This window comes from Barbus barbus (assembly GCF_936440315.1).
Source record: "Barbus barbus genome assembly, chromosome: 6".
Taxonomy (NCBI): domain Eukaryota; kingdom Metazoa; phylum Chordata; class Actinopteri; order Cypriniformes; family Cyprinidae; genus Barbus; species Barbus barbus.
The window spans coordinates 38,835,525-38,845,782 of record NC_136734.1 but is presented as its reverse complement, the minus strand read 5'-3'; the positions used below and the strand labels follow the sequence as shown (position 1 = coordinate 38,845,782).

Genomic DNA, 10,258 nt, shown 5'->3' with positions numbered 1-10,258 from the left:
ACACATGTGGAGAGGCCAAAGACTATTGTTAACATTAGGAACGGCAAGGGTTTGCATTTTTACTGACTGATGCACATTCTGACAACAATTATTTAATGTGACCCTGGACCACAAAAGCAATCTTAAGTCGCTGGGGGTACAAACCACACATCAATGGAAAGCTTATTTATTCAGCTTTCATATGATGTATAAATCTCAATTTCGAAAAATTGACACTTAAGACTGGTTTTGTGGTCCAAGGTCACATAAATTCCAGATGGATTTATTATGATTTGGTAACACTGTCATGCTGGGGTGAGTTACTTGTTGTGTGAGAGAAGCTTTTTATCTTATATTAAGCCAGACAACATGAGCGAATGGTGTCTCTTGTCTAAACACAGAAAATCAGGGAAAGATTATAGAATTTAACAGGAAAACAATATTTTCAGTAAAACCATACCAATGTTAAAGGTATAATTCACCCAAAAATGAACATTTGCTCTCAGGTCATCCAAGATATAGATGAATTTGTATGCATTGTAACAGATTTGCAGAAATGCATCATTCCATCACTTACTCAACAGTGGATCCTCTGGAGTGAATGGGTGCCGTCAGAATGAGATAAAAACATCACAATGATCCACAAGTAATCCACACCACTCCAGTCCATCAGTAAGGTCTTGTGAAGCAAAAAGCTGCATGTTTGTAAGAAACAAATCCATCATTAAAGTGTTTAACTTTAATATTTGCATATTTCTCTCCTGATTCAGATGAGACAACGTTTTCACAGAGAAAAACAATATTACAGATAAGGACTCATATTTTGACCAGAAGCAATGGATAGAAGAAACAAAAAAAACATCTTGATGAAATTATTACAAACATAATGGCTTTTGGAAATGTGTTGATGTTTTTATCAGCTGTTTGGACTCTCATTCTGACGGCACCCATTCACTGCAAAGCATCCATTGCTGATGTAATGCTAAATTTCTCATAATCTATTGCGATGAAGAAACAAACTCAAATATATCTTGGAAGGCTCTTGGAAGCAAATTTTAATTTATTTTCTTTATGACCAAAATGTATGTGATAACAGAAGTTATCAAAAAAGCAAGCAGAATTGTTTATCATCTCTTCATAAAACAACCTGGTGCCTGATTACCAGAACAATAAACATTCAAAGCAGCATTAAAAGTGTCATCTGGTGCCAAAGTGCAAAAGGAAGCCCAATCTCCCTACAAGCATGGAATTAGTGCGGGCATAGTTTGCCAAACAAGCACATTTACATGTTAAATGTGTCATATTGGCAAGACAATGAAAATGCACATGACATCATAAAAAAAAAAAACATGAATCTGAATAAATTAAGACATTTATTTGCTGTTAATTACCGTTAATCAAGCTGCCAGACACATTTTCCCTCCTGCCTTTATCAAAGTAACACACAGAGACTTGGCTTGTAACACATACAGTAATCATCAAACAGGAAACACTTGCTTAAATCGTTGGAGCAGTTTGACAAGAGCAAACATTTTGCATTTAGAGCTGGTGAAAGGCCAGAAACTTCAATGAGGACGGACAAAACTGGTAATTTTAAGAAAAAAGCTGGCCTTTGTGCCCATTTCAGTACCTGATAAATGAGTATCGTGATGCTGGTTTGACACTTTGAGCGATATATTTATGTTCCAAACGCAATCTTTCTAAACACATTCAGACTCATCTGAACATCAATGTATGATGCTTAATATCTTTCACTATCCAATTTTAAAAAATGACTTCTTTGTAGAGATACATGTAGCACCATTTGTCCAACTTTGCTTCAAGCGGTCACTAAACTGTCTATATGAACCTCAAGAGCAATTTTGTTCAATTTTTACTTCTACTACTAAATACTGTTGTTCACACTGACAAGCAAAATGTCTAGTCACCTGGATCTCACAAAACAATCTAAAATAATATATTAATGCATCCCATTTAGTCCCACATTACTGTGAAAATTGAGAAAATAATGTGTTAATGCAAAAGAAAACAAATGTCGGCCTAATTTCTAATGCATATTTTTTTTCTTTTGATTTTGGGTTGAATATGACCCAGACATGCTCCCGACACAAATTATTTTTATAATGGCTAAATTGGTGTTGACAAAGGTCACACATGCACCATTCAGTTTAACTTCAGAGTAACACTCATGCATCCTAATAAGACAGTTAGACAACACTCAGTGTTTCAGGAAACCTGGTCCTGATTACTAAAACATTTATAGACATAGCAAAGTTCATACTCCTCTCTCTCATATCCAAAAAAGTGGTTCGACATTTGGTTCTGAACAATATGCACACAAAAGATGACATTGCAGAAATAATTAAAACAATAATTTAATACGGAAGAATAACTCCATTTAGTGCATCTATTATTATTGATTACTGTTATTATAAATATGCACAGTTACTGTCTTGAGTATCTGACTGAAATACATTATAGTGCAAATTCTAAGGTTTGAGATGTAACAGAAATATGAAAGATGGAGAATTTAAAAAGGAAAGGGAAAAGATGAGGCAGAAAGAACGAAGTGAGAGAGAGAAAAGGAGTGTAAAGCGAGAGGTTTTCAGTCCAGAGGCACCTCTCTCAGATTTGCTGGGTCAGCTATAGCTGTGGCCTGTTTGGACTCTCTCATCTTATCTAGGCCAAACAGCAGGTCCATTTGAGTCACGGGCCTCAGCTGCGTGCTGTCCACATGCCTGAGGACACACCACAGGACACCAGGACAAAATCAGTCATGAGTAATATACTTTTACATTCACTACTGCATATTTATACAGCATTTCAAAACTCTTGAGAATATTTTGAACTGGTTCTCTTCTAAATAGGACGATGGATTAATGGGTCAATTTTCTCCAGAATTTATAAACTTCCTTAGTTAGGACATACTATGACAGCTGCACACAGATACAATGCTATTTTAGACGTACTCGTCTTCATCCAGCTGGAACTGCTGTGCAATCTGTTTCATCTGCTGTTTGCGGACATAGTCTCGAACGCGGTACATGGCGGCGTCTCTGCACAGCTCTCTCAGATCACTGCCGGAGTAGCCCTCGGTTTGACCCGCTATTTCCTTCAGGTTAATCGCGTTACTTAACTAATGAAAAAAGATTCAAGTAAAAGATTTGATTTACTCACATTTGTTCAAAACTTTGGGGTTCAAATATAATTCATACTTTTATACAGCAATGATGCATTAAATTGATCTAAAGTGGCAGTAAAGACATTTATAATGTTAAATAAAAAAAATATTTTAAATAATTGTTATTTTGAACTTTATATTCATCAAAAAATCCTGAAAAATGTGTGACTGTTTCCACAAAAAACATTTAATAACACAACTGCTTTCATTAATTTGGATAATAATAAGAAACATTTCTTGACATTGAAGACTAGAGAAATTCAGCTTTGTCATTGCAGGAATAAATTACATTTTATAATATATGTGACCCTGGAGCACAAAACCAGTCTTAAGTCGCTGGGGTATATATTTGTAGCAATAGCCAAAAGTACACTGTATGGGTCAAAATGATTGATTTTTCTTTTATGCCAAAAATCATTAGGATATTAAGTAAAGAACACGTTCTATGAAGATACTTTGTAAATTTCTTACCATAAATATATCAAAACTCAATTTTTGATTAGTAATGTGCATTGCTAAGAACTTCATTTGGACACATTTAAAGGCGATTTTCTCAATATTTTTATTCATTCAGCTTTCAGATGGTGTATAAATCTCAATTTTAAAAAATTGACCCTTATGACTGGTTTTGTGGTCCAGGGTCACATATTCCAATCAAAAACAGTTATTTTTCACTGTAATAATATTACTGTTTTTAAACCAAATAAATGCAGTCTTGGTGAGCATAAAAGATTTCAGAAATATTTAAATGCTTACGGACCCCAAACCTTTGAACAGCAGTGTAAATATATACATTTCTGCCACTTCACTTTTAATATAAGCATTACATTTAAAGACAAAACATTTTGTGAAGGAATTGTGGTGCAGAGGAAGTAGATCTTAATGTCTTACATTTTCTCCAGACAGAATGAGTCTAAGGATTTCTTCCCTTTGAGCTGCATTCTGAAAATGGACCAAAAATAATTATGTCTTGTCCTGATTAAGACAGGCAATTAACAAATACAGAGTGTGAAGGTGTGTGCATTCAGCAGACTCACAGGCAGGCCTACGTGAAAGGCTGTGGGCATTCTGCGCAGTATTGCTGCGTCCACATCCTGTGGTCTGTTAGTGGCCCCCATCACCATTACCTGGACATTGACATCTCATTACAATTTTACTTCCTATTAATCACCTCTGAAACATACATATATTTGTGCATTACCTGGCTGCTTGAGTTTGTGTCTAGTCCATCCCACAGACTCATGAACTGAGCTTTCATCATAGCGGTGGCCTCATGGTCCATACTGGAACGATTCCTCAGGAATGAATCTGACGCAAGAGACAGATTTTATGTGGATATACATGTCATAAACCCACTATAAAAAAATCACAAAAAATTTAAATAGTATTTAGGAATGAGCAAACTACAGATCTACATAAAGAGTAGCATTCAAAAGTTTGGGGTCAGTGAAGTTTTTTATTTATTTATTATTATTATTATTATTAAAGTAATTTATGCTCACCAATGCTGCTTTTTTTCTTTATCTTTTTTTTTTTTTTGAGATCAGAAATATAATAAAAATAATATTGTGAAATATTATTACAACTTACAGTACAATAACTTATTTTAATATATTTTAAAATATAAATTATACCTATAATGAAATTTCTCCAGTCTTCAGTGTCACATGGCCCATTAGAAATCATTCTAATACGCTGATTTGCTGCTCGAGAAACATTTCTTATTTATTATTATCAATGCTAAAAAAAGTCCTACTTAATATACTTGTGGAAACTGTATATTGTCAGAATTTTTGGTGAATAGAAAGTTTTAAAAAAATCTGAATTTATTTGAAATAGAAATATTTAGTGACATTATTATTAATTTAATGTATTCTTGCAGGAAAAAAAACATCTATTTATTAAAAAAAAAAACTTTTGAAATATCATATTCAAAGTGTTTACAGCACATATTATTTAAAAAAAATAACATTTTACAGTTACATAATTATATACAGTACAACTATTTAGTGTTTTTAAGCAATAATTTAAATGAAACAACTAGAAACGTTTTTTGCGGCCTTTCCACATTTTCAGGATCTGTGATTTAATACGTGGTACTGACTTTAAAAGAAGCATAACTAATTAAAATAATTAACTTTTACTGCTGTTTCAGCTAGTACACTATCATAAAGTGCGGCGTCCACATTCTTCAGTTTCACAGATGAAGGGTCACAGTACAGTATTATTCAAATGTCATCAGCACTGAAAATACAGTGCTTAGACTGAGCATTGAAAACATTGCAGTTATTATGCAAATGTACATGCCATGTTTTCCATAAAAACCCATGAATATAAAACAGCTGCGTACACACAGGCATTACAGGCAGGTTTATCACTGTAGTAGTGCTGAGTGAAATTATTCAGTGCGTTCAACAAGCTGGCATTGTAATATTTTCCCTATTTGTCTGGAATCCCTAAATATCTGGCAGATGTTTAGAGCATATTCAGTAGTTACCAATTTCATCAATGAAAATGATGCAGGGCTGAATCTTAACGGCCAATGAGAACACAGCAGCAGTCAGCTTCTGTGATTCGCCGTACCACTTATCAGTCAAAGTGGAGGCCTGAAGATTAATAAAGCGGCATCCAGATGCTTTCGCTGTTGCTTTGGCAATTAAAGTCTTTCCACATCCCGGTGGCCCATACAATAGTACACCTGGTATCAGGGAAAAAATATGAATAAACAACAATCTTTGCTTTGATATTTCTCATGTACGATAGGGCTGCACACACTTGCTTTATTATATTTTCATTTGAGCAGATTTTCTCAACAGAGATCGCTAAAGTTCAACATGCTATCTGACGTTTTCAGATTAGTGCTTTTTCCTTGGAGAGAGTGTGCACATGGTTGCCAGATTGGGTCAATTAAGTTTAACACTGGACCAAAAATGCATTCATTTAAAAAAACTAAATCTGGCAAGCATGAACACTTGTAGTTGCTTGTTACCAATGCAAAATAATGCATACATAATCAGAATAAATAAACCACTGGGTAAATATTGCAGATGATTATACCTATTTATGACCCTGGAGCACAAACGCAGTCTTAGGTCGCTGGGGTATATTTGTAGCAATACCCAAAAATACACTGTATGGGTCAAAATTATAGATTTTTCTATTATGCCAAAAATCATTAGGATATTAATTAAAGATCATATTCCATGAAGATACTTTGTAAATTTCTTACCATAAATATATCAAAACTTCATTTCTGATTAGTAATATGCATTGCTAAAAACTTCATTTGGACAACTTTAAAGGCGATTTTCTCAGTATTTTGATTTCTTTGCACCCTCAGATTCCAGATTTTCAAATAGTTGTATCTCGGCCAAATATTGTCATATCATAACAAGCTGATTTATTCAGCTTTCATGATGATGTATAAATCTCAATTTTGAAAAATTGACACTTCAGACTGGTTTTGTGGTCCAGGGTCACATTTAATTGAGAGAAGCAATGATTAAAATGTGAATTATCGTGCAGCCCTTATGGACAACAAGAATAGGATGGAAAACACAAAATCCGAAAGAACTGTGATATCAAATGCTTTCTCCGTGTCTCACCTTTGGGAGGTTGCAAGAGTTTCGATCCACCAAACAGGTGACATTTCTGGAAAGGCAAGATGACGGTGTCTTGCAGCTCTGAGATGATCTCATCTAGTCCAGCAACATCTCTCCAGGTCACCTTACAAGGAAAGGAAGAAGATATAAGCTACTAAAGCTACTAATGACTTGGCAGGCTGGTGGGAGGCCAGTAGTTGCAATGATTACAGGTCACACCACTTCAATAGCTTCCAATCTACCAACACAACTCAATTGGAAATCAGCTGAACAGAAAGTGTAAAATGACAACCGATGACAATGTCTTTACTAATAAGTGCATGTGCCTTTTGTAATGGGAGGCACAGGGTGATTTGATGAATGGTTTGCACTGATTACAAGAGTATTGGTAGTTACTTTGATGCTGCGAGGATCGACGAGATGAGTTGCGATGTTCATTTCATACTCGGTCAGACTGACACCCTCTACACCTATCTGCTTCATCAACCGCTCAGCCTGAGGAGACACAATCAATAAACATGCACTTTATTACAATAAATAAATATGCCATGTAATAATGCACAATAAATAAAGGTCAACCCATAAAAGAACCCACTGTTGTTGAAACTACCTCCAAATCTTGAGTTGTTTTTTAATTAAATGTATTCTTCACTGGAATCACTTGAAGAAGAAAACTGGAAATATAAAGTATTCTGGAAGACTTTCACAGTATCAGAGATATCTTTACCCGTTTCTTGGCTTGGGATTTTTGTTTTTGTGTCGGATCAAAGGCCTCCACCACCCATTTGATGCTGTAATATGTTGCAGCTCCAAAGATGGTGAGTCTCAGCAGCATCCCCAGCACCTCATTCCGGGTGAGAGGGCGGAGGAGGGCGTCTCGAGGAATGTCACTCAACATCTTGCCCCGCCCACGCTGTCAGCCCATTGGCCAGGAAACACAAACTGGGTGTGTCTATCTAGAATAGAGCAGGTAGAAACATTCACCTGGGGCCTGTTTCAATAAGGAGGTTCAACCAACTCTGAGTTAAAACTTGAACTCTGAGTTGACTTACCCTGAGATGGGAAACTCTGAGTTTTCGGTTACAGAACAGCTGAAATGAGTTAGTTCAATCAACTCTGAGTTGACTGACTCTGAGTTAAGCTCGTGCACCGCAACTATAAAAAGCCATTATCAATGGAGCGCCGAAATTACGATTCACCATGGCAACAGCTCCCGCCAAAAAGACGTCAGCGCGCATACCTCCGTCAATGCGTAACATTAATTCTTAATAACTGTCTATAACTTAATAACTGTTATAATATCTGAGGTGAAAACTGTAAATTATTGAACTAATATTCATTTTAATGGTATCTCATGGCCACAAAAAAAAAAAACAAGAACGTGGCAGCAGCTAAAAATGAAGTATAAAAACACAATTGAATCAAGGTAAAGCTTTAAACATGAAAGGGTCATGGGTGTGGGCTAAATTACTTTACAGACATTTGACATTAAATATCATTCAGTGTCTATTTCAATGCGCTGCAGCTTTTTCCACATCGTCTAACACTCTTTTCACATAATTAAATATTCTCTAATCCAACCTGTTACATTTCTTAATTAGAGTAATAAAATTAACTACTGACAAGAAGGCAGAGGGAGAACCTGGACCAGCACCACTGACAGATGAAGAGGAGATGGTCAAGTATTGGAAGATTTCTAAAATCCAAAAGTAAAAATAATAACTTTTGCTCTTGTATTAGGAAATAAAGATGACCAAAATGTTTTAATAATTTGCTTATTTAACAGCTGTAGTGGTGGTTATGGCTCGTACTACCCCTCCATCTGGCATCCTTCCATTTCATACAGTAATCATGCTTGTCATCAATGCATCCAACCACACTGGAAATCCTGAAGCAAATTCTGATTATTTCAGGTTACTTCCACAGGTCACAGAAAGATGTTATCAAGTGAACATCATTTATCAGATTAGCCTCATTTAAACCCATTGCTACACCATTGACCTACAGTCCTGTGATACTCCTCTTTGACGGATTTGTGCCCAGGAAAAAATTCCCAGAAAGAGCGTGAGAGCGATGCACACTTTACTTAAAATCTGCATATCTTATAATGTGCTCTGCATCTCTGATGTTTAAAAGAAAACTATCATTTAAAATGGTACCGCTCAAATAAATATGCACATGAATACGGTGTAAAAAAACATATAATAACATAAATAATAGGCTATAAGGTATTTAGTCTTGTTTCCATGAAGGAAAAGAAAATTAAAATATTATTTTATTTTCCAAATTATCTGGCAATGGGGTAAGAAATTAAAATGAGCCTATTCTTGTTTCCGTTTGCATTAAGATTATTTTTCTTACACTCTGTAGAACAATTTTATATTTTAACAAGACTAAATATCTAAAAAAATATATTTTCATGTATAGAAAATGCATCTTAACTTAAATTTTAAATGTTTGTACTTGAAATAAGACAAAAATACTCAGTAAGAAAAGCAATTTTGCGGCGTGAATGAACGAATGAGGTATTAAAACATCGCTTACACTTTAAAAAGGGGGAGGAGACCGAAAGAAACTCTGGGTTTACCAAAGAAAACCTGCTCCCGACCAGGTTAGGTTCACAGAGTAAGTTACCACGGTAACTGACTCTGAGTATAAGTTACCTCTCTTCCAGAAACGGGCTTGACTTACTCTGCTTTCTCAGGTTTAACATACCTCCCATTCTGAAACCGAAAACCCAGAGTTTCCCTCATTTCAGGGTTAACATACTCAGAGTTTTCACTTAACCTCCTTTCTGAAACGGGCCCATGACCTCTGTCTTGCTTTATTATCATACACTTAAAGATCAAAACCGAAGTGGATAACAATTCACAGGCTTCATATTTAGCCATGTATGAAAGATATTTATAACAGAACAGTATTACTGATATTAATAGATTCTATTAATAGAACTAAATAATAACGACGCTAGCAAATACTATCGCCGTATGTGAACATATATTTGAACTGCAATGCATAATAAGAGAGACAACAAATAATAGTGCGATTAATTAATTTATTTTTCAGAGACGGAAATCACATGCGGGTGACATGCACAGTCTCATAACCAAGACATAAACATCAAAACACAATAATTTTTCTTTTAAATAAAATTCACTCACATTTCACAGCATCACTGTAATCCACAAACATTGACTTGTGTAACCGCGCTATACGCACCGTCCGGAAACAATCTCCATAAACACAGGTTCCTAGTGACTAGTGGTTTCTTCACAGACCACATGAGGGCAGACTTGGCATGATCAAATAAACTAGTGCAGGAAAGAAAGCCAGGACACTTGAGATTGTATCAACCTCCATAATAAACCAGAGAAACATGGATGCATGTAATATATTGAAGGTTAATTAAACTGGAGAATGGATGCTTGCTGGCATCAAGGAGTCATTATCTTCAAGAACAGGGACTGGCGTCAAGCCAGTGACTAACTAAACATTG

General features: G+C 35.4%; 1 protein-coding gene across 1 annotated transcript; it reads right to left on the bottom strand.

Annotated features, from left to right (window-relative positions):
- Positions 1-1,012: 1,012 nt before the first annotated feature.
- LOC306871295 (outer mitochondrial transmembrane helix translocase) lies at positions 1,013-9,992 on the bottom strand. Its single transcript, XM_079419108.1, has 10 exons — positions 9,924-9,992; positions 7,490-7,718; positions 7,159-7,257; positions 6,766-6,886; positions 5,658-5,858; positions 4,362-4,468; positions 4,198-4,287; positions 4,052-4,102; positions 2,949-3,115; positions 1,013-2,717 (listed from the first exon to the last, which is right to left on the bottom strand). Exons 2-10 carry the CDS (start codon positions 7,658-7,660, stop codon positions 2,585-2,587), a joined length of 1,140 nt encoding a protein of 379 aa, XP_079275234.1. The 5' UTR covers positions 7,661-7,718; positions 9,924-9,992; the 3' UTR covers positions 1,013-2,584.
- Positions 9,993-10,258: the final 266 nt, after the last annotated feature.

Coding starts and splice junctions, on each gene's coding strand:
- LOC306871295 (XM_079419108.1), bottom strand. CDS start 7,660: ATGTTGAGTGACATTCCTCGAGACGCCCTCCTCCGCCCTCTCACCCGG. Junction 7,258..7,489: donor AATCCCAAGCCAAGAAACGG/GTAAAGATATCT, acceptor GTGTCTCCTCAG/GCTGAGCGGTTGATGAAGCA. Junction 2,718..2,948: donor TTCCAGCTGGATGAAGACGA/GTACGTCTAAAA, acceptor GTGTGTCCTCAG/GCATGTGGACAGCACGCAGC.